General features: G+C 48.4%; 1 protein-coding gene across 5 annotated transcripts in view; it reads left to right on the top strand.

Annotated features, from left to right (window-relative positions):
- The window catches only part of PDE4DIP (phosphodiesterase 4D interacting protein), a 92,455-nt gene that overhangs the window by 29,984 nt on the left and 38,715 nt on the right, over positions 1-23,756 (top strand). For 4 of the 5 annotated variants that reach the window (XM_033151152.1, XM_033151150.1, XM_033151149.1 and 1 more), the window contains exons 1-16: positions 46-1,026; positions 5,349-5,468; positions 8,737-8,856; positions 9,304-9,396; positions 9,841-10,059; positions 10,774-10,932; positions 17,172-17,285; positions 17,793-17,930; positions 18,783-18,962; positions 19,243-19,437; positions 20,368-20,508; positions 21,037-21,118; positions 21,922-22,013; positions 22,283-22,399; positions 22,750-22,887; positions 23,440-23,552. In XM_033151152.1, coding sequence (XP_033007043.1) covers positions 61-1,026; positions 5,349-5,468; positions 8,737-8,856; positions 9,304-9,396; positions 9,841-10,059; positions 10,774-10,932; positions 17,172-17,285; positions 17,793-17,930; positions 18,783-18,962; positions 19,243-19,437; positions 20,368-20,508; positions 21,037-21,118; positions 21,922-22,013; positions 22,283-22,399; positions 22,750-22,887; positions 23,440-23,552 — 2,987 coding nt within the window. In that variant the 5' untranslated portion in view covers positions 46-60. Of the gene's footprint in view, positions 1-45; positions 1,027-5,348; positions 5,469-8,736; positions 8,857-9,303; positions 9,397-9,840; positions 10,060-10,773; positions 10,933-17,171; positions 17,286-17,792; positions 17,931-18,782; positions 18,963-19,242; positions 19,438-20,367; positions 20,509-21,036; positions 21,119-21,921; positions 22,014-22,282; positions 22,400-22,749; positions 22,888-23,439; positions 23,553-23,756 lie in introns of those variants that run through there. The other variant, XM_033151153.1, reaches the window with a different exon arrangement.

Here is a 23,756-nt window from a genome sequence, read left to right as displayed (position 1 = left end):
GCGAGGGCGCGGCCGGAGCATCTCTTCTTGTGGGCGGCTGCCGAGGTCCCTGCGCTCGGGATGCGCTCGGAGTGGTGCCGGGTGTGCGGCCGGGCGCTGTGCGGCACCCACCGGCGCTGGCTCTTCCACGGGGCGTCGGGGGCGCCGCCTCCTTCTCCCTCCTCGCCTTCTCCCGCTCCGTGTTCCCGGCCGAGCCTGCAGGTGCTCCTTTCTCACGCGACGGGGCGCGAGGTGTCCCGCGACGGGCGCGCCGAGTTCGCGTGCGGCAAGTGCGCCTTCCTGCTCGAGCGCGTCTACCGCTTCGACACGGTCATCGCGCGCGTCGAGGCGCTGTCCCTGGAGCGCCTGCAGCGGCTGCTGCTGGAGAAGGAGCGCCTCAAGCTCTGCCTCGCCGCCCTCTACCGGAGGACCAACGGCGCCCCCGAGGCCCAGGAAGGCCAGCAGGAGGGCGCTTGGGACGCCCGCTACCTGGCGCTGCTCCAGGAGGACTTCGCTTTCTCGGGCCTCGAGTGCTGGACGGAGGGCGAGACGCGCGCCGACGAGCAGCCGCCCGGAGCCCCCCGACGGTGCCGGGGCTGCGCGGCGCTGCGCGTGGCCGACGCCGACTACGAGGCCGTGTGCCGGGTGCCGCGGAGGGCGGCGAAGAGCGGAGGGCAGCCGCCGCCCAAGCGCCACGGAGACGGAGAGAGCCTGGACGACGAGGCGGCGGAGGCGGAGCCGGACGGGCCCGGGAGGCGGCGGAGGCGCGCGGAGGAAGCCGGCTCGTCGTCGCTGGAGTCGCTGGCGTCGGGGCCCGGGGGCGGCGGCGGGGGCGGCCTGGCTGTGGCGCTGAGCCTGCTCAAGGCTTTCGGCTGCAAGCCCGTGCGCAGCCCCCGCGGGAGCAGGCTGCCCGTGCCGGCGCGGAGAGGCCCCGAGGGGGCGGCCGGGTCTCTGGGCGAGGCGCCCTCGGCTTCCCCTACGGAGGCGCCCGAGCTGCGCGAGCTGTGGGAAGAGCTGTGCGCCGACTACGTCCCGCTGCGGCCGAAGGTAGCGCCCTCCCAGGCCGCGCTGTCGGGCTCCGAGCGGGTCGGGCTCTGCGCGGCGGCCGGGCAAGCTCCGCCGCGCCCTCCTGCCGAGTCGCGGGTCGGCGGGCGGAGGTAGCCGCCGGGGGGGGGGGGAGGCGGATGAGAAGCCTGTTTTCCGGCGATGCCCTTGGCCAGGGGACCGGGACCTATGCGGGATGCCGCAGCATCCGGATCTGCCGGCTCCTTTTTAGGTTTCCGAAAGGGAGGCTGGCCACGCATGTAAATGGTCTACAAATCCTCGTTTTAGTTTTACCGTTAAGAATGCATTTTATTCAAAACGTATATTGGACGTTGTACAACAAAGCAGTGCTCTCCCCCCTTCCCCACAAGTGGATGTGTTAAGCATCAGGGCAGCAGAACTAAATCCCTCTTTCTGTGCTGTCATGTAATTGAGTACAAAATGTGAAACTTGCAAAGTTGGCAAAATTATTTTTGAAGGAGGAGAAACCCTTGAAAGGCATGGATTGGGGAGGGGATGGCCTTGTTGTATTACCTGGCAGCACCAGTGTGGTTCAAAATTGTGAGAATTTTCTCTCCTCTTAGTGACCTTGTACAGATGGGATCTAATATGGGGTTGTGCTGCCTATAGACAGACTTCTGCAGTTCAGGTATTCTAAATAATTGGTGTGTCACCTTGAATTAATGGCAGCTCCCCTAGAACTGTGTCAGCTGCAGTCGCCAACATTCTAGGTACCGTATGCAATGGAGTCTTGGATTCTCTTGGCGTTGCTAGAATTTGAAATCTCATTAAGTTCAACTTCTGGTTGTATTTAAGAAATTGTGCCTCTGTCAGCTTTAATTCAGAAACATCCATGTCAGCCTAATTGGATTCACATCAGTAATAAGTGCTGATTTCAGCTAGCAGCAGAAAATGTAAAAAATGCATAGCAATGATTGGTGACAATGACATTTTCGTCTAGTTATCATCCAGCTTTGATTAGGGGAAGCTCACTGAACTGCTTTTAAACACGTAGTGGAAGCTTCGCATTATGAGCTGAGCTGAGCCTCCGAAGCCTTTTGCGACTGAGGATTATATTGAGCTTGTAACACCTTGAGAAAATCTTGTTCTGTTAAACCTTGGGGTTTTCACCATTATTTTGCAAAGGAGTAGGTCCTTTTCTATAGCTTTGGCTTAAATTGAAGTCAGTAGGTATGACAATACTGCAATTGTCATATTACTGAAAAGATCCCCAAATCTGTTGGCCTTCAGCTGGTTGTCCTTTTTGACCCATAACTTGAGTGGCTATCTGGCAATCCCATGCATGTTTACTCAGAATTAAGTCCCATTGAGTACAATGGAACTTCCTCCCAGGTAAGTGTGCATCGGATTGTGCCCGTGGGGTGGGTCTCACAAGCTAAAGAGAAACGGTCAGATCAGTTGTAGTAAAATCATATTTGAGAAAAATGTTAAAAGTGCATGCTGAACATAAGAGCTGGGTGTGCAAGAGTTTGAAGGCCACTGTACCAGAGAATAACCCATGTTTAATTTTAAGAAGATACTGGATTTAATTTTCTGTTTTGATCATTTACATGTACAAAACCACACTCTTGCCTTCGAGGGCAACAAAATACTGTCACCAGCCAGGGTTGCTTTCACTGTCAAATTGCAACAGAGGACACCTTTTTAACCCAGATATGGCTTGTTTTAAAGCTGTATGTGGAAAATCAGAAACGGGCCAAGTTACATGTCTGCTAGAAAACTTACTTGGGCCAGATGTTTTATTCTGTGCTTAAAATCTGAAGTAAGGCACTGATGCAGTTTTAGGATGCCAAGGTGATGATGCCTCACAACATTAAGGGCTAGAATGTCAGATTAAATCTGAGGAAACCTAAAATCAAATCTGTAATGAGCCCTGAGCTTCACTTTAGGTCAGCCTGCTTAAGCCAAACCTGCCTCACAGGCTTGTTTTGGTAAAAAAATGGAGTTGGAGTTAGAACTAGGTACATTATGATTCTTTTTGGAGACAGGATAGAATAAACTAGTTGGTAAAAACAGAGAATCTAAGTGGCTTGGTTTTAAAATTCCACCATACATTGAATAATACACATATTTTTAATCCAAGGAGTGGCTGTAGCTCTTTGAAACTCCTCTCAAAATAATCAGCCAGCTCCACTTGGTTTCCCTTAAATGAGCCCCAATGACTTGTCTTATGTAGCTTTTCTTTTAATGGCTTTATGTTGATCTGCTGTGTTTAGTGGCTGCTTAATTTTAATCAATCTATTGCTTTTTAATTGTGATGGTAAGCCACCTCGTCAGGCCATTGTCCTGAATGGTGGGGTACAAGTATTTGAAACTAACAAATAAAAGTAATCCTCTTTAAAACACCAAGAAAAGTCAAATAGGAAAAAGCACTACAAAATAATGAAAACAGTAATTTTAATGGCAATAAAGTAACAAGCAATGATAAAAGAGCCATATTATACCACCATCCCCTTGAAACACTAGCAAGCAACAACTCTTGGAATTCATTCTCTGTTCTTTGTTAGTGTGACACAGAATAATTTCCAAGCAGCTGAATACACAACTTTTCTACAAGTGTGTACAGCTTTGGGGGCATGTGGGACATTAGTAGCATTGTTGTTTTATAATAATAATAATTATTATAATAATTATAATTTTATTTATACCCTGCCCAAGACTGGGCTCAGGGCGGCTAACATCAGGTATAAAAACAATTGATTAAAATACAACTTAAAAACAGGATTAAAATACAACTTAAAATGCAGCCTCATTTCAGCGGAAGCCCAGATCAAAAACTGTTTGGGGAGAGAAAACGTCAAATCTTCACCAAGGCCAACTATCCAGACTGGTCCTACGTGGGCCAGAAAAAAGCCAGGGAAGTCCCCAGATAGGAGTTCCATCACAGAAGGAAAAGGAAAGAGGGGGAGGGGATCAAGTTGATTCCAAGCCAAAGGCCAGATGGAGCAACTGTCTTACAGGCCCTGTGGAAAGAAATCAGATCCCGCAGGGCCCTGGTCTCATGAGACAGGGCGTTCCACCAAGCCGGAGCCAGTGTTGAAAAGGCCCTGGCCCAGGTTGAGGCTAATCTAACTTCCTTGGGGCCCGGGGCCCCTAGAGTGTTGCTATTTATGGACCTTAAGGTCCTCTGCGGGGCATACCAGGAGAGGCGGTCCCGTAGGTACGAGGGTCCTAGGCCGCATATTTTACTATGGTCCTAGACATACATTACTAGGAATACACTGTTTTTTTACCTGCAGAGGAGTGATCAGCAGCTTGCAACAACTCATTAATTTAGACGCAGCTTAGTAAGACAAGAAACGTCTGAGCAGAGCTGTCAGCAGTAGCGTATTGCCTTCAGAAAAGGCTGTGCTGTGGGAAAGATGGAGCCATTCAGGTTTCCCCCAGGAAATGTTTGCTTGATGCCACTGTGACAGATTCAGATATCAGAATCTAAATCGGTTCACTATAGAGAGGATATTCCATGCACCAGACCTTTAAGTCGTTTGGGGGGGCACGCAGATGAAGTGAAAGGGTTTTGAAATATTTTTACTTCACAACTCGGGGGCAGCATAGAGCGGGGCTATTTAAGGCACAGGTCCCTGGGCAGTGATTTCACTGGACTCCTCTCTGGATCCTGAAGCTCAGCGGTGCATCTGAGCCTGGTTGCGAGCACAGGGCGCAATTGCTGTTAATGCCAGGCCTTGCTTTGCCACCATGGGGAAAGAGATAAAGACTACAGATTACCTCAGTAGGAAGTCATGGAGCTGAGGCAACTTTGTGCTGATGAACATGAACCAGGCTCCTTGCTTAGTGACTTAAAGGAGTATGAGGGGAAATTGCGCAACAGAGAATACCGGTAAATATTTTGGAGCTGCCTTGAATGTCATTGTGTGTCAGAAAGGCAGCAGGAAATATTTCCATAATAAACTCACACAGACTTCTTGTATTAGACATATTAGCTCCAATACAGCTTGAAGAAACAAAGTAACTCTGAGTTCTGGTTAGTTTGGCTAGAAGAATCAGGAAGAATGAGGAATGAATAGCAAGAAATGGAATTGAGAAGAACAGGGGAAGGGGATAATTCATGATACTTTAATTAGTAACTGATGGAAAATTGGATATTTGGGTAGAAAATGGAAATATCAGGGAACTTGAAAGTTGTGTTCATGGAATTGGAAGGGTTAAATTGTTCCCAAGGCCAGCCTCTCACTGAATCTCCTTCGTTTACCAGTCCATTTCTCTGCTGAGGTATAGAACAATGGAAGATAACTGCAAAAGGAACTTTATCTGAGCAAATGTCACTTCTTTCTCACCCTTTTCAGTATTTGTTTGAAGATCAGCAGCAACTGACTCTGAGCAACTTATCACAGGGCAAACAAGCATCTGAACTAAATAATGTAGAACTGCTGGAAAAAATCAGCTGCCTTGATGCTACCAACAAGGTATTTTTTAAATAATAAAAGTCAAAATTGCTTTAAATAAATTTGAGGAAAGTGTGTGAGTAAAAACAACACATGGTGAGACATCTATAGCACTTTCCTGGCCTACGTCTAGATGTATGGTGGTAATAACATCTACAGGTGCCTGTGCCTGTAGTCAAAAAATGCATAGGTTCAGTCCTATTTTCAAAAGCTGGAAGGGTTTAGATTACATGAAAAACACGTTGTCCAAGACATGGTAATGCAGAGCTGGGGACAGCCAGACACAGTCCTATTGCCTCAGCACTTTTGATGCTGTGCACTTCCCCCTAAGACTGGAGTGGGGGACTCTTCCAACCTGTTTGGTCTATTTCTTTTGAACTGGTCATACCCCTCAATTCCTACATTCCAGTCACGAGTCTCATCCCACCAGGTTTCTGTAATACCTAGCAGGGCATATTTTCCATCCTGAATTAAAAGCTCCAGTTCATCTTGTTTGTTTCCCATACTCTCTGCATTTGTGTAGAGACAACTGAATCCATGGGTTGGGGCATGTGTACTTAAACCTTTTGTGCTCAAGTGTAAAAAACTGTTCTGGGCCAGTTGGAGCCATCAGTGTGACACACACACACACACACACGTCATTTCTGCCTGTGTATGTGACCCGGGAGCAGAGTCACTCCATAGTGCCCATGCACAATGTCGCCACGTTCGACGCATGCGTAGCGATGCACATGCGCACTACTGAGTGGAGGCAAGCCAGGGAGGTGCATCAGTGGCCCAAGAGAAGCCCGCCCCTCCCCTCCCCCCGCAGCCTGAGCGGGAAGGAACGAAACAAAGCGCTGAGCGGTGCCCGCTTGGCACTTTGCCTCATTCCTTCCCACTTGGGCTGCGGGCGGAGGGGAGGGGTGGGGCTTGGCCTGCAGCTCAACTCTGCCCGCAGCCCAAGCAGCAAAGCGTGCACCGATGGCTAACCTGCTCGGCGTGCACTTTGCTATTTCCGGCTCGGGCAGAGGCGAGGGTCTGCTTCCGCCCGAGCCGGAAATAGCAAAGCGCATGCTGAGCAGGTTTGCAAGCTCCACCACTCAGCATGGCTTTTTCCCAGCATCCACAGGGCTCGGCTTGGGTGTCGTCACCCCCTCCAGCCTGGAACCCGGGGCGCCCCGCCTCCTATGCCACTGTCTGTTGCAGTCAGAAGCAGTCAGTTTGCTAGTATCACAAAATGGAACCTAACACTAGGGTGGGGCTAGGGTTTGTGTGTTATACATTTACTTTAAAAATGTAAGCTGAAATCCTCAGGTTTCATCTAAAATTTCCCAAAATTATGGGGCAGTAAACTCTCCAATAACACAATATATGTTGGAGGCTTAGGAAATTGCAATTAATGTAAATATGTAGAAAGGTTGAGTAATTCAGCAGTAGGTTAAAGTTGTACAGGCATACCTCATTTTACAGTGGTGCCTCGCAAGACGAAATTACCGTATATACGTGAGTATAAGCCGACGCAAATATAAGCCGAGGCACCTAATTTGACCACAAAAAACTGGGAAAACTTATTGACTTAAGCATAAGCCGAGGGTGGGAAATGCAGCAGCTACTGGTAAATTTCAAAAATAAAAATAAATACCAAGAAAAGGCTTGGAAAGAAAGGGTCTCTTACAGGGAGGGCTCAGGGGGTAAGGGGGCATATTGTGGGTACATTTCAGGGGGCAAGGGGAATATTTTGGGAAGGTTTTGGGGGAGGGGGCAGATTCTAGGATGGATTAAGGGGTGTGGGGGGCATATTTAGGAAGGGCATCGGGCATATTCTGGGAAAGTTTCAGAGTGGGCAGTTTCCAGGGTGGGCAGAGCTGGGATGGGCAGGGGTTAAGAGGGAAGGCTCGAAAAGAAAGGGTCTCTTTACAGGGAGGGCTCAGGGGGAGGGGGCATATTCAGGGAGGAATTAAGGGGGCAGATTCTGGGAAGGTTTCAGGGGTGGACAGTTTCTATGGCAGACTGAGCTGGGATGGGATGGGGGCAAAAGCAACAGGCTCTCTGGGGCTGAGCCGGCTTGCGCGCCTGCTCGATGCTCGTCCTCCTCCTGCTCCCACTGCCACCGTCGCTACCTCTGTTCCCCTTTGGGGAGAAGGGACGGGAGGAGGAGGAGGCGATCCTCGCACAGAGCAGTGACTGCTCTGTGCAAGGCATCAGAGAGGAAAAAGCATTGAGGAGCACTTTCTCCCCGCTTTTCCTTCCCCGATGCCTTGCGCAGAGTAGGCACAGGATCATAGAGTCTCAGCGCAGCGGTTCTCCAATCCCCCGGTGCTGTGCCTGCTCTGCGCAAGGCATGGGGAGAGAAAAGCAGCCAGGAACGCTTTCTCCCCGCTTTCCCCTCCCCGATGCCTTGCGCAGAGCAGGCACAGGACGAGGGATCATAGAGTCTCAGCGCAGCGGTTCTCCAATCCCCCGGTGCTGTGCCTGCTCTGCGCAAGGCATGGGGAGACAAAAGCGGCCAGGAGCGCTTTCTCGCCAGTTTTCCCTCCCCGATGCCTTGCGCAGAGCAGGCACACCACCGGGGGATCTGAGAGCAGGCACAGATGGGGGATCGGCAGGGCAGGGGAGACAAGCAGCAAGAAAGGATCCCTTTCTTTCCGCTTGTCCCTCTGCAGCCACCCGCTTCACCTGAGTATAAGTCCAGGGCGGCTTTTTCAGCCCAAAAAATGGGCTGGAAAAGTCGGCTTATACTCACGTATATACGGTAATTCGTTCTGTGAGTGCTGTCGTATAGCGAAAATTTTGTCTTGCGAAGCACCAACGGGGGCAGAGCGGTTTGACGGGGGGGGGGGAATCGCGAAAATTTTTCGTCTTGCAAGGCAAGCCCATAGGAAAATTCGTCTTGCGAGTCAGCCTTTCGCTAATGAATGCCTTTCGTCTAGCGAGTTTTTCGTCTAGCGAGGCATTCGTCTAGCGAGGTACCACTGTGTTGTGCTTTGCAGACACTTCTCCTTACGAGGATGTGGGCGCAGTTGTAGGCAGCAGAGCTGCTTCCAGGGAAAGGAAGCTGCCTCCCTCTCCACTCCACCCCTGCAGCCGGCGGGGCCTGGCTTAATAAACCACAGTATAGTGTAAACATAACTTATATGCACTGGGAAACAAAGAAAATTGTGGGATCACTTTATTGTAATATTCCCTTTCTTTATTTTGGTGGTCTGGAACCAAACCTGTGTTGTCCCTGAGGTGTGCCTGTACTCAGAATGGAAAAGAGTATCTTATGTGGTCGAGTTCAAAGCATGTCTTTGTTTACAACATTTAGCAGCTGCAAGAGAAACTGAATGAGATGGATTTTGAGCTGAAGTCTGTTCAGCATACATCCCAGAGACAGGATCACAAAATCCAGACCTTAAATGTGACCTTGAAGAGCAAAGAGAATGAGGTTTGTAGTGTTACCATCTCCTTGTCCAGTAAATGCTGATATAGAGCCGCTGATTGAAAATTACATCTAATTGTTATTTGCAGCATATGAAATCTTCCCAGTATGTGAAATTGGGCAAGACAATTCTATAGAGGACGGGGTGAGCTGTCCTTTCTGGTACAGCATTTCAGGAAATTCTAACACTCTTGTTGCACCTTGGGGCGGAATTTCCTGAACGTGCCCCACCAGCTGAAGGACTCTGTCTTGAGAACAGCACTCAGGGGAGGAGTTGGGAGATTGCTCCATGTAGCAAGTGGCAGCGCTTGTGCAGAGAGAACATTTGAAATACTGCAATGTTGAAATCCACTATCTCAGCTACCCCACTACAGATTATGTCTCGGGGGGTGGGGGGTGGGGGTGGCGATATGTGCCTTTGCTAATTTCTCATTGCTCAATTCTGTCCTGTAGTCTGAAGAACTGTACCGTGTAATTGAAGGGCAGAATGAGACAATAGCCAAACTACAAGACACACTACATAAAACCCAACTTGGGCAATTCCAGGTATGTTATCTTATTTTGATATTTCTTGTCTTATATCGAATATTTCTTGTCTTATCCCAGACATTTGAACTAGAGGTTCAAAGTATATTGCCCTGATGTTCATAGTACTGTATTTCAAGAAAATTAGCTGTAAATTGTAATATATGATAAACAAACATAATATAATATAATAAACAAAGATAATCTCCATTAGATTCCAAGGAGACTAAAAGCACAACCAAACTGTTCGGATTATGTATTATACATGCAGGTGCCACTGTCTACTTACTCGCTGTCTGAAAATGTTCCACCCTTAAAGAATTTTGCCTGCAGCATTGGCTACCCGCAAGAGCCTCTGATATACCATGGAATGCACTTTTAAAAGCTCCAGAAATGCCAGTATTTTGCTGGGCAGTGATTTCAGTCTTAAACCCCCCCCCTTATTTATTTTTCACATTTTTGCAGATCCCAGGGGGCTCTTCCATGTTGCAGCAGACACAGCCGGCAGCACTCCTTGAGGTACAGAACACACTTTTCTTCACTCAGCTGGAAGTGCAGCAACTGAAGATGGCTCAGCAGAAAAAGGATCTCCAGTTGGCTGAGGCCAGGAAGACCTCCTGCCTTGTAGAAACATGGCTACAAGAGGAGGAGCAGCAGAAGGAGGCCGCATGGAAACACAACCAGGTATGACATGAACTCGTTTGTTGAGCCCTTTTCATCCATCAAAATATAATAATAATAATAATAATAATAATAATAATAATAATATTTTATTTATACCCCGCCCGCCCTGGCCAGGACCATGCTGAGTGCAGCTAACACCAAATATATAATACACTAAAAACACAAATCAAAACGAATAAAATACAGTTCAAAATCACATTAAAATCAAAATGAAATTGAATGGCAACCCACAAATCACAAGTATAGGGATAAGGAATATTAAATATTCATCAGGCCCGGCCATCTGTGCTGGTCCCATATGGGCCGATGGAAAGAGCCAAGGAGGCCGCTTACATACAGGGTCCCATAGAAAGCGGGGGGAGGGGGGTGTTTCATATTGTGCCCGGACCAAAGGCCTGGCAGAACAGCTCTGTCTTGCAGGCCCTGCAGAAAGATGTCAAATCCCGCAGGGCCCAGGTCTCTTGTGGCAGAGCGTTCCACCAGGCCAGGGCCAGGGCCGAGGCCAGTCTAACCTCCTTGAGGCCCGGGACCTCCATAGTATTAGTGTTTGCAGACCGTAAGGTCCTCCACGGGGCATACCAGGAGAGGCAGTCCTGTAAGTATGAGAGTCCTAGGCCATGTAGGGCTTTAAAGGTTAAAACCAGCACCTGTCCTTTTGAGAGCTCCAGAGCTGCTTTCAGGCCTGATTGACTACATTGCTGTATTGGTTTCCAGGAGCTGCGTTGTGCTCTTCAACAAGTAAGAACAAAGCTGCAGAACAAAAACTGGCAATGTTGTACTTTGGAAAGAGAAAGATGGTCAGAGATGCAGAAACAAGAGCTGAAACTGAAGCATTTGAAGCACAGCCTGGCTTGCAGAGAACAGCTTCTACAGGTGAGATACAGATGGGTTGTTAAATTCTGTTTGGGCAGAAACACACCTTATTTCAGATGGTGCGTGTGTTTAACAGGTGAGAAGATCCAAAGGAAAAACTGAAACAGTTCCCAGAGTTGTTGGTGTTGGGTTGGGAAATACAGTTGCTAAAGGGGAGCTTCCGCACTAGTCTGGAATTTACCAGTTTTGTTCATCTGCATGATGCTCTCATCCTGTATATTTTTTGCAGTAGTTCTGTCTTTTCTCACAAAGTCTATAATGTTTTCAAAAGAACAGAGGAGTGGTGTAGAGCTGTTAGCTCTACTCTTCCATAATTTGGAAAGGGTGGGTCTTTGACACATGTAACGATGCATTGGGGAAATGAACCTATTTCAACTCAGCACACATTTATTATAAGATTTGTGGGGAACTGCATTTTTGTTCACTTTTACTTGGCTAAAATATGTGAAAAGTATAGTAAAGAAAAGGATTGACGCCCACCGCAATGAGGCTCAAGCACCCCAGCAGCCATTTCACACCATTGGGGGCCCACGGAGCCAGCCATTGCCCAGTCTCAAATCTTCCATTCTTGGGCAAGGTGATGGAGCTGAACAACTCCAGGCATGCCTGGAAGAAGCGGAGCATTTGGATAGCTACCAATCAGGATTCAGGCCTCACCATGGGGCTGAAACTGCCTTGGTCATGCTGGTCAATGATCTCCGGCAGGCTAGGGACAAAGGTGAAAGCTGTTTCCTAGTTCTGCTGGATCTCTCAGCGGCCTTTCATACCATCAACCATGACATCTTTCTAGACTGTCTAGAGCAGGGGTAGGCAAACTAAAGCCCGGGGGCCAGATGCGGCCCAATTGCCTTCTCAATCCAGCCCGCGGATGGTCCGGGAATCAGCGTGTTTTTACATGAGTAGAATGTGTCCTTTTATTTAAAATGCATCTCTGGCTTATTTGTGGGGCATAGGAATTTGTTCTTTTCTTTCTTTCTTTCTTTTTCAAAATATAGTGCGGCCCCCCACACTGTCTGAGGGACGGTGGACCGGCCCACGGCTGAAAAAGGTTGCTGACCCCTGGTCTAGAGGGGCTGGGAATTGGGGGCATTGTTATACAATGGTTCCGCTCCTTTCTCCTGGGTCATGTCCAGAAAGTGGGGGGGGGGGAGGAGGAGTGATTGGACCCCTGGGCTATCACTTGTGATGTGCCTCAGGGTTCCGTCCTCTCCCCCAGACCATCAGGGGTTTGAGGCTGGGTGTTCATCAGTATGCGGATGATACCCAGCTCTACCTCTTTCAAATCTGAACCAGTGAAGGTCCTGTGTGAGTGTCTGGAGGCGGTTGGAGGATGGATGGCGGCTAACAGATTGAGGTTGAATCCTGACTAGACAGAAGTACTGTTTTGGGGGGACAGGGTTGTCAGGTGTGGAGGACTCCCTGGTCCTGAATGGGGTAACTATACCCCTGAAGGACCAAGTTCACAGTCAGGGAGTCATTTTGGACTCACAGCTGTCCATGGAGGCACAGGTCAGTTCTGTGGCCAGGGCAGCTGTCTACCAGCTCCAGCTGGTACGCAGGCTGAGACCCTCCCTGCCCATGGACTGTCTCGCCAGAGTGGTACATGCTCTGGTTATCTCTTGCTTGGATTACTGCAATGCACTCTACGTGGGGCTACCTTTGAAGGTGACCCAGAAACTTCATTTAATCCAGAATGTGGCAGCTAGACTGGTGACTGGGAGTGGCCACCGAGACCATATAACACCGGTCCTGAAGGATCTTCATTGGCTCCCAGTATGTTTCCGAGCACAGTTCAAAGCGAAGTTATAGGGAACCAGGCAGAGGGCCTTCTCGGTAGTGGCACCCGCCCTGTGGAACGCCCTCCCACCAGATGTCAAGGAAATAAACAACTACCTGACTTTTAGAAGGCATCTGAAGGCAGCCCTGTTTAGGGAAGTTTTTAATGTTTGGTGTTGTATTTTTAATATTTTGTTGGAAGCCACCCATTGTGGCTGTGGCAGGAGCACATAGGTAGCAGTGGCGGCAGCTTCTCTTCCTTGCCTCTGGGGTGGCAGCTGGAAGAACAGCCCAGCACTCATGGGAAACAAACACCTTTGCTGTCCCACACAGCATGAGCCAAAGTTCCTGAAATCACCTGCTCTTATTAGTTCACCATAAATTGGAGTATTGCAATAAAACTTTGATGCCCTCTCTCTTCTGTTTCGTTATCGATGGAAGAGAAGCGGAAGAAGAGAAGGCTGTCACTTGATATTTACAGTCTTTTTTACTTTCCTTGGATGACATCAGTTCCCTTAACCCTTAAGTAGGAGATAAGGAGCTTCTTAATTGGTTATAAATTGCCTTTGAAGTCCGGACTTCATGATTAAGCTCGTTAGGAGTTTTGAGCTGGAGAGAAACGGGGGGGGGGGGAGAGAATCAGTATTCAAGATGACTGTAACGGATTAGAGAGATAGGCCAGAACTAACAAAATGAATTTCAAGAGGGACAGATGTCAGGTTCTGCACTTAGGCAGGAAGAACCGGCTGCACAAAACAAGATGAGGGACACCTGGTTTACTAGCAGTACATGTAAAAAAGATCTCGGGGTCTTAGTAGCTTAACATAAGCCAACCATGTGATGCAGCAGCAAAAAGGTGAATGCTATTCTAGGTTGCAACAACAGAAGTCTAGTGTTCAGATCAAGGGAAGTCATGTTGTTGTTGTTCAGTCGTTCAGTCGTGTCCGACTCTTTGTGACCCCATGGACCAGAGCATGCCAGGCACGCCTATCCTTCACTGCCTCTCGCAGTTTGGCCAAACTCATGCTAGTCGCTTCGAGAACACTGTCCAACCATCTCATCCTCTGTCGTCCCCTTCTCCTTGTGCCCTCCATTTTTCCCAACATCAGGGTCTTTTCTAGGGAGTCTTCCCTTCTCATGAGGTGGCCAAAGTACTGGAGCCTCAACTTCAGGATCTGTCCTTCTAGTGAGCACTCAGGGCTGATTTCTTGAAGAATGGATAGGTTTGATCTTCTTGCAGTCCATGGGACTCTCAAGAGTCTCCTCCAGCACCATAATTCAAAAGCATCAAAGAAGCAGGCATCTTCTAATTTAGTGACTGCTGTCACCATCTGCAGTGATCGTGGAACCCAAGAAAGTGAAATCTCCCACAGCCTCCATTTCTTCCCCTTCTATTTGCCAGGAGGTAATGGGACCAGTGGAGGGAAGTCATAGTCCCACTCTATTCTGCCTTGGTCAGACCAGAACTGAAATACTGTGTCCAATTCTGCATGCCACAATTTAAGGAGGATTTTGACAAGCTGGAACATGTGCAGGGGAGGGCAACCAGGATGATCAAGGGTCTAGAAGCCAAGCCTTATGAGGAACAGTTGAAGGAGCTGGGTATGTTTAGCCTGGAAAAGAGGAGACCAAGAGGAGATAGGATAGCCATCTTCCAATATCTCAAGGGCTGTCCCATGGAAGAGGGAACAAGCTTGTTTTCTCCTACAGACAGGGGCATTCACAGCTGTACCTGGTGATGCCATGATACTCTGTCATGCTCCAGGGCAGCAAGAGCCCAGCACCAGCATGCCAGGACAGGCGTATGGGCGGTGGTGCTGGTAGCAGTCCAGTTGGCAGGTCCACAGTCAGGAGCAATTCCAACAGAGATGAGGGACTAGAGGAGGCTAGAGAATAACTGGAACGCGATAACTGACTACAGCATGGTATGATGGCACATTGCTGTGGCAAACACCTAGGGTGAAATGTAGGCCTTATATACTCTTCCTGAGCTTGCCTTCAGGTACATCACATCATCTGACCATGCTTGCCGGGCTGCACCTGAGTCCCCCAAGGCAAGCACAGCAAGGGCCTGATTCATGCAAACAGTGCTCAGGGCGTGGCTCTTGCAAACACACATGGTGCTCCTTACACCCAGAGGACAGGATCACACTTCAAAATGACCTTAACAGGTTAGACAACTGGGCCAAAGCAAACAAGATGAATTTTAACAAGGAGAAATGTAAAGTACTACACTTGGGCAAAAAAGAAAGAAAGGCACAAATACAGGATGGGTGACACCTGGCTTGAGAGCAGTACATGTGAAAAGGATCTAGGAGTCTTGGTAGACCACAAACTTGACATGAGTCAACAGTGTGATGCAGCAGCTAAAAAAGCCAATGCAATTCTGGGCTGCATCAATAGGAGTATAGTGTCTAGATCAAGGCAAGTAATAGTACCACTATATTCTGCTCTGGTCAGACCTCACCTGGAATACTGTGTCCAGTTCTGGGCACCACAGTTCAAGAAGGATACTGACAAGCTGGAACGTGTCCAAAGGAGGGCATCCAAAATGGTCAAAGGCCTAGAAACGATGCCTTATGAGGAACGGCTTAGGGAGCTGGGTATGTTTAGCCTGGAGAAGAGAAGGTTAAGGGGTGATATGATAGCCATGTTCAAATATATAAAAGGATGTCATATAGAGGAGGGTGAAAGGTTATTTTCTGCTGCTCCAGAGAAGCGGACACGGAGCAATGGATTCAAACTACAAGAAAGAAGATTCCACCTAAACATTAGGAAGAACTTCCTGACAGTGAGAGCTGTTCAGCAGTGGAATTTGCTACCAAGGAGTGTGGTGGAGTCTCCTTCTTTGGAGGTCTTTAAGCAGAGGCTTGACAGCCATCTGTCAGGAATGCTTTGATGGTGTTTCCTGCTTGGCAGGGGGTTGGACTGGATGGCCCTTGTGGTCTCTTCCAACTCTATGATTCTATGATTCTACATTCTGCTACTGAACAATGGCCTTTCCCTCAAAAAGGATAACTCTCTTTCTCTCTCTCTCTCTCTACTGTCATCTTACCTTCCTGCTTGTGTGCGAGTTAGGCAATGAGTTAGGCAATACAACGTCCCTCGCAACCCATCTCCTGCTCCAGCTTTTGTATGTCCCATCATGCATACTTCTGCGCTGCTGCCAAGCAGTTCCTGCTGCTCCTGTACAAGCTCTCTCCTCACCTAGGCCCAAATGCAGCAAAAGGCCTGTATTTGTGGGTTTTGGGTAGGATGCAATCTCCCTCTTCCCCCTGTCCCTCTGCATTGAGCCTCTGCCTCCTCCTGTTGCACCAAATGCACAGTTCTGTGCATAATTAGGTTTGCCTGAGCTCACCATACATAACTATAATTTTTTAAAAATAAAAAATGTACATTTGTATCCCACATTTCTTTGATAAAATCCAGTTTGAGAATGGTTCCCCTTCATTACATACACAGCCTAACAAGACAATGACAAAAATCTACCGACAGCATACAAATCAATATGGCTAACCTGATCAAAAACACCCCACTCACACAGGAAACCAAAGACCACCACAGCCAACCACAAATGAACAATCACACCCTACGCCAAACCCAACCTCTCTCACCGCCAAAGAAGCACAAGCGAACAACAGAGAACCTACACAAACAACGCTGACACCAAACCCTACATATATTAAGGAAAATAGAAACATCGTCACCCCACCTCACCCATCCCCCCATCCCACCCACCTCTTTCCCCCTTCTCTCCCTAATTTCTCAACAACCAAAACTGATTTGTAAAAATGTTACATGGAAAAAATACGAGAGAGACATTGCACACACTTTTGTAAATCAAGAAAATCTTTAATTAAAAAAAATCCAGTTTGAGACAATTTAGAAAACTCTGGTTGCAGTGTCACCCAGGCTCTAGAGATGTAATGTTGCCAAACGGAAAGGGCTTCTCTTCCCCAGAGACCGGGCAGGGCGCCTTTAGAGGCTGACTGGTCATGATGAACATAGAGGAACAGACACTGCGAGTTCCACAGGACCCAGACCTTACAGAGCTACAGCTGCAGGGAATTGTACATAAGCCGCTGTCGTGGTCTAGAATGACTGCTGGTGGCTACCCCCGTCCTGTGAACAGGCATGCAATGGTTTTTCAGAAAGCTTTCCAGGTAAGCCCCTTCTAGGCTGCTCTAGAGTACGTTGCAGTGGACAGTCAAGGTTAAAGGACTTGAAGATGCTGGGCTGATCCTTGCTTTCTTGTGATAAAAGGCCATGCTTGACTGTGGCTCATGCCCTGACCTTGGGTAAATGTGGGTCAGAAAAGTTGCCTCCTTGTCCCTATTCACAACTGCTCCATTTGCCTTCCCAAGAATGCTTGGATCTCTCACCAGCATTGCTTCTCTCTTGGAGCTTCCTGAAGTTGCTCAGGAACTTGTTATTGATGGTGCCAATATGTTCCATTTCTGCAGGAATCTAAGGAACTTATTCAGTATCACCAGAGCTTGGACAAGAGCCCCACATCAGCTGATAATATGGTGAAGAAATTGCAACAGCGAATTAAGGACAGGGATGCCATCCTGGAGGTAATTACAGAGGTGTCCAGCACAATCTCTTGTGTATTTTTTCTGTGTTCAGACTGGCGCCGTCCTTTGCTGTCCCAGGTCTGGTGGAGTCTCCTCAGCTGGTACGTTTTGCGGAGCACAGAGCACCCTGCTCTGCACGTCTAAGGTGGCCTGCTGCTCTTAGGTGGCAGTCTGGGTGGCTTCTGTACTGGGGGGGGGGCTGCATCTTGCCCTTTCCCTTAGGCAGCCAAATGTCTTGGGCCGGCCCTTGCAGTGCCAAGAGCAGATGTCCTCTTTTCTCTCTTGTCTGGCACATTGAAGAGGGGAACGGGAGCTGAATCTCCCTCTTAACCATGAGTGAGGTGTGAGTTTGTGTGAGGTGTGAGTTCCACAATATTGTGGAATGTTTTTTCTATGTTTGTAAACCATTTAAATAGTTTATATGTATTTTATTAAATTATAATATTGGTTGCTTGCCTCTGGGACGCTTGCTACTTCTTTGCCCACTCGTGGCCTTTTTTGTTGCAGCGAGCGGTCGATGAGAAGTTCTGTGTGCTTGAAGACAAGGAGCAGGAGCTGCAGCAGCTTCGCTTGGCTGTGAAAGAGCGAGAGCATGACTTGGAAGAGCTGCGCAGGGTCCTCTCCCACAATGAGGCTACCATTCAGGTGGGTTGCAGCGGGGAGGACAATGCTTATGCCATGGCTTCCTGCCCACTCCTGGCACTGACCCTGTATTATTGCAGCACTCTTCAAGATGACTCTTGCAACAATTCCTTTGCCATTGCTTTTAGGTTGACTTGAGCTACGTTAGGGTTAATCCAGAGTTTCAGAGTAGCACTCAGCTCAACTAAATTATACCTAATGGTGCCAACATTTCTATCCTCGCATAGAACCATAGAACTGTAGAGTAGGGTCACCTAGTTCAGCCCCCTGCAATGCAGCAATATCTGCTAAAGTATCCATGACAGTTGGCCATCCAAGCTCTGCTTTAAACCCTCCAAGGAAGGAGAGTACAGTCATACCTTGTGTTGCATACGCTCCGTGTTGCGCACGCAATGTGCGGGTGCACAGAAGCGCAAAAAACCGCAAACTTCCAGGTTTTTTCTTTTTGTGTGTGTGCAGTCACGTTACGTGGCGTGACCCGGAAGGGATTGCGTATGTAACACGGGGTACCACTGTACTGTAAGTCCACAACCTCCTGTGGGAGACTGTTCCACTGTTGAGCAGCTCTTACTTGTACTGGCTCTCCAGAGTCTCCACACAGGGCTTTTCTCTCCTGAATTGGGTTCTTCTGCATCAGAGATCAGAGGAGTTGAACTTGGACCTTAAAACGTCCAGAGTATGCATACCACTGTAGAGCTGTGTCCCCCTCCCTGCGGCTGAGGGGCCAGTGCCGTGTGCAAAAAGGACCTGATGGAAATAGATGTTGCTTGTTTTGTACCATGAGAAATCTAGACGGAGGTCTGGCTTGGCCTTCTGTTGATCTCTTTGCTATCCCCTCTCTCCCCTCTCCCGTAGGGCTTGGAGAGCTTGCTGAAAGCAAAGGGCCTGGAACTTGAGCAGCTGTTGACAAGCTACCAGAATTTGCGCTGGCTGAAAGAGGAAGTTGAAGCAAAATCTCTCAAGTGGCAGGCAGAGCAAGAGGGAACAATCCGGCAGCTGCAGACAGCTTTGCATGACAGGAATAAGAAAGTGGAAGTAAGTGAGAAAGGCAGCACTGTTGGGAGGCAATGGGACTGTTGCCCCATCCTCATTGATGCAGGTTCACAGTCATTCTGCAGGTATGACATCATTACTAAACCAGAATCCAGAAAGCAGTTGTTGGTTGCGTTGGCCATTGTGCGTTGCCAGAAATGGTGCCCATGTAATCATAGTTGAATAACCTCTGAAATTTCCTTGATCTCAGCACCATGTCTGAAATTGGAAGGCCTGCTTTCCTCCTCCCTCTTGATTATCCTTATCGTTGTTGTTTTCCTAGGTGCTGTCAGCAAAACTGCTATGCAAGCTGGGGCCTGGGCAGAGGGAGCTTGTGGAAGAGCTGTATCTGTGCCTTCAGCAGAAAGAGCAGATCATCGAGGAACTCCTCAGTGACAAGAGCCGGCAGACTATGGAGCAAATGGCTGAGCTTCAGGAGCTGCTTCAAGCTGTCAACACCAGAGAGCAGCAGAGTTGTGTAAGTGGGCAGCTGTGCACTGGGGTTGGCACTCTTCTCTTGTGCTTTCAATGCCAAACTCTGCCAGATGCATCTGCAGGTTTCTCTATCTCAGCAAGAGAGACTCAATGGTTGGGGAGGTGGAGCTCCTGCATGGCTAGGATGCCTACATTCTTCCTCTGCTTCCAGAGGTAATATGTCTCTGGAAACCAGATGCTGGGACTCAGAAGTGGGGAGAATGCTGTTGCACTCAGGCCCTGTTTCCAGGTTCCCCATGGGCATCAGCTGTGAGAGGTGGATGCTGGAATGAATGGCCCTTTGGCCTCATCCCTCAGGATTTTTCTTATGCCCTCGGGCTCTTCTGTCTAGTATGTTTCCCTCTTTGCGTATTCTGTTTAGGAGTCTTTCCATATCAAATATTTGTACCTCATGCTTGGGCTCTCATGACAGGCTAGGGATTCTGTGAGCACACTCCCCACCCTGCTGAGTTGGTGGATGTGATCTCCAAGGGGACGTTGGAGACCCCAAGGCTTACTGTCTTGCAGGACTTCAGCATCCACACCAAATCTGCCTTTTCTGGTGTGGCTCAGGCTCGCAGTTGCCCCAGAGCCCATGGAATCCTACCTCAGATTATATCTGGTTCAGTCCATGTGGCAGGATGTACTTTTGATCTGGGCAGGAGTACACTGATCAAGAGTTTACACTGCTGGGTGAAACCACCACCTCTCCTGAGTCCCTCTGCCACCAGTGCCTGGCTGCAGCTTTGTGTCTGCCTTGGTGGCCGAGGGACACGGGAGCAGCAGTGGTTTCACTCGCAGTATACCACCGGGTAGAGCTGCCTTCATGGTCGGCCCTCATACCAGTCCTGGGTGATGTATCAATACTGCCCAGAGTGGCTGGGACAACCCAATCAGATGGGCAGGGTACTATCGTTATCATTATCATTATCAGATATCTTCTGAGAAAATGGCACGGGCTTTAATAGAAAGAAGTTGTGAGCTGCAAGATCTACGTCAGCAACTGCAGGGCCAGCTTGCACAAGAGAAGATGGAAGCTTCCACTGCCCAGCTCCTATGGAAGGATGAGTCTGAAGTAAGAACATGCTTCTGTGAGAGAACATTCCCTCCCAGAGGGTTGGTCTGAGGGGGGGGGGAGGCCTTCTTAGAAAGAAAAGGGGTAAGGAAATGGAGGTCCACGCTGCAATAATCTGTGCCCTGAGCAGATGCTTCCATCTTCAGTGGTGCTCATCCTCCAGTGCCGATTGTGCTCAGGGCCTAAGAATCGAGTGGGGAAATGGTTGCATGGTGGCCTGGCCTGGAAGCCCAGGACCACATGGAGAGAAATGGTTTCTAATGACACATTTAGCAGCACATCTAGCTATGTGTGCAGTTTTAAAGCAAAGTGTTTTCAGAGCAGAGCCCTGAAGTCTTTCCTAGAGGAGAGGAATGAGAGCAATGTTGAAGTGAGTGAGCAGAATTGGTGCTTCTCAGAGGGAGGAAATCGACTGTGAGCAAACGCTGGTGTAGTTTCTCATTGTTCAACTTTGGAGTTGAATACTATATTCAAACTCTCAAGGCCTATGAAATAGCAGTGAAATAATGTGTATATTTATGTTCTTAGGCACTGAGGCAAGAAAGCTCAAGCAAGAGCCCCACTACCATGACATCTAAGGACGGAGGTGGCCATTTCAACGTGGAGAAAGGTTGGTCCGTAAGCAGCCGCCATTCTGTTTAACTCTTGGCCACCCAGAATGTTTGCTGGCAGGAACAATTCAGCTGCTTCATGCTGCATGTGACCTCTAAGCCCACGACTGCTTGTCAGGGAGGAGATGGACAGGTGCTGCCTGTCATTGTAGTCCAGGGATGGGAAGCCTTTTGCCCTCCAGATGTTGTTTGGACTCCAACTCCCATCAGCCCCAGCCACCATGGCCAGTGATCAAGGGTGTTGGCAGTTGTAGTCCACAGGTTCCGCATCTCTTGTGTGGATATCACTGTGCTGGGTTTGATTTGGTGCACAGCACCCTCCAGTATCCTGAAGGAAAAACACCTTCCTTTCTGGCACTGGGTAAAAGCTTTTTTATTTGTCCAGGGTTTCTTTTGGGGGAGGAGGAGCAGCTGACCTGTTAATCTCTGTTGCCAATACTGAATATGATTCTGTTCTCCCGTTATTTATTTATTTTGCTTTGTTCTTATTAATTTTTATTTATTTACTTTGTCTCCTATTCGCTGATTTAGGAGTTTCTTTGGGAATAAAGCTGAAACATGATTATATAGCTGCATGCATCTTTCTATATTCATTTTTAAAAAAAACTTATGGGAGGAAAGTGGGATCCTTAACTCTTTTTACTCTGGTTGTTTTTCAACTGAAAGTTCTCCTTCACCTCCAGTTTTTCTCTCCACAGGGATTGCACCCCCTAAAAGCCGCTTTTGGTTTTGATTTTTAAAGTTGTGGGGAGGCAAAAGAGGTATGAGATCCCAGCCTAACATTGTGCTGCTTTCTCTCCAGGAGCTTGGGAGGCAACTGCTGGACTTGAGGAAGAGCTTACTGGTGCCAAAGAACAGCTTGAGCTATTGACACGGAAGGAGAAGGAAAGCAGAGTGAGTCTAAGTCAAGGTATTGAGGAGCAGAGACCCCTGGCAGCACAACCAGCGTGCCCATGTGCTGCATGCTGAATGGCAAAGGAACGGCCATAGTTCTGGGCAGCAGTTCTCCTAGGGAAGGGTGCCTTGGGCCAGCCAACAGATCTAGCAGGCGGGCAGATTTTGTGCCGCTGGCAAGTCTAAGACAGCATGAGAAACATTTGCCACATCCTCACGTGGCACTTCTCTCCTTTGCTGCTACTGGCTCTCGTTTCTCTTCTCCACAGTTGGAACTTGCTGCTCTTCAGTCTGTCCTGGTCTCCCAAGAAGAGGAACTACAGGTTCAAGCTTCTGATGTTGAATCTCTGACTAGAAGCATCCAGATAAAAGAAGAACTCATAAAGGTGGGACAAAAGGGCCCTGTCTCTGGTTCTCTCTGGCTGCAGATATCTGTGTGTATAGTTTATGATTTTACACTTGCAGGAGAAAACCTTTGGTTAAATGCAAAATTATAAGAAGCAGCAGAATCTTTTAATTTGAAGCAGGTTTAGTTTGTTTAATCGCAGGCCTTCTTTGGGATGTTGCAAATGAAAGACCTGTGTTGGGTTTTTAATTCAGGGCCTCCCATTCCAGATGTACTCCACACTTTAATGATGTGGAAGATCTCTTGACTGAAAGTTTGTGGTAGATGCATGGCCCAGGGCCATGAACTGCACTTTTCCATTCTCCAAGTCACTCTCTCCTCGACTTCCAGGACTTGCAAATGCAGCTGGTGGACCCTGAAGAAATGCCAGTAGTTGAGCGACTTTCCCAGGAAGTGTTGATGCTTCAGGAAAAGGTAGCCAGGATGGAACAGCAAGGACAGGAAGTCGCTGAAAACAGGAGACTGCAGGTATGGCAGACTCAGGCTGCTTAGATTTATGTCTGTTTCCTGCTCCTCAAAGATGCTCAGAGTTGCCTATGTAGGCTTTTCTCACAGCAACCCTGTGAGACTACAGTGAGAGGGTGGCTGGCTGAAAAGGACTGTGAACTTCCTGAGCAGGCATTTAAACCCCCAACTGCAGTCTAAGGGCAGCCCTCTGCTGATTGCACTGCACAGGGTGGTATTCAACCAAGTTTTACTCAAGAGTAGACCTACTGAAATTAAGGGGTCTACCTTTGTCTCTGTTTGTGGAAAGTTGGAGGCTTTCCTCCTTGCCAAAAGACTCTGATATCAGCACCATTAAAAGCAGCCTTGGTTGAAGTGTGTGGGGGGGTCCACCTGCATCTGTACTCACAGCCTTCATCTGCCTTCGGTCAAGATCTTCTTCAGGAATTGTGAGAAGCAAGCGGCATAAATGCAGCTCAGGTCACAATCTGGCACAAGGTTGTTTTCGCTTGACAGTTAAATAGCAATAAAATTCACACGTAAGCACAAAGCGAAGGCAAATGTTTGTGCTTTCAGCTGCTGCAGGTGTTGGAGGGGTTGGCAGCAGAGAAGAATCAGCTGAATGAAACCCTGAAGGCAGAAAAGCAGCTCTACAGCACTTTGGTGAAGTTTCAAGCTCATCCTGACAGGTGAGGAGATGCTCTGCTCCCCTGTACTATGTCACTGCATCCAGTGCTGAGGCATTTGATGGGTAGAGGCTGGATTTTTCTATGTAGCTGTGACTAGAAACTCTCTTGCTTATGTTCCCTTGCTTTCCCACCTCTTGCTGTTTGCTTGACATATCTACAAAGATTATAGGCTAGTTTAGTAAATCATTAACTCTCAAGGTGTTA

The sequence above is a fragment of the Lacerta agilis genome, chromosome 6, assembly GCF_009819535.1.
Source record: "Lacerta agilis isolate rLacAgi1 chromosome 6, rLacAgi1.pri, whole genome shotgun sequence".
NCBI classification, from domain to species: Eukaryota; Metazoa; Chordata; class Lepidosauria; order Squamata; family Lacertidae; genus Lacerta; species Lacerta agilis.
Note: the sequence above shows the minus strand (reverse complement) of the source record. Positions and strands in the feature narration are given on the sequence as shown.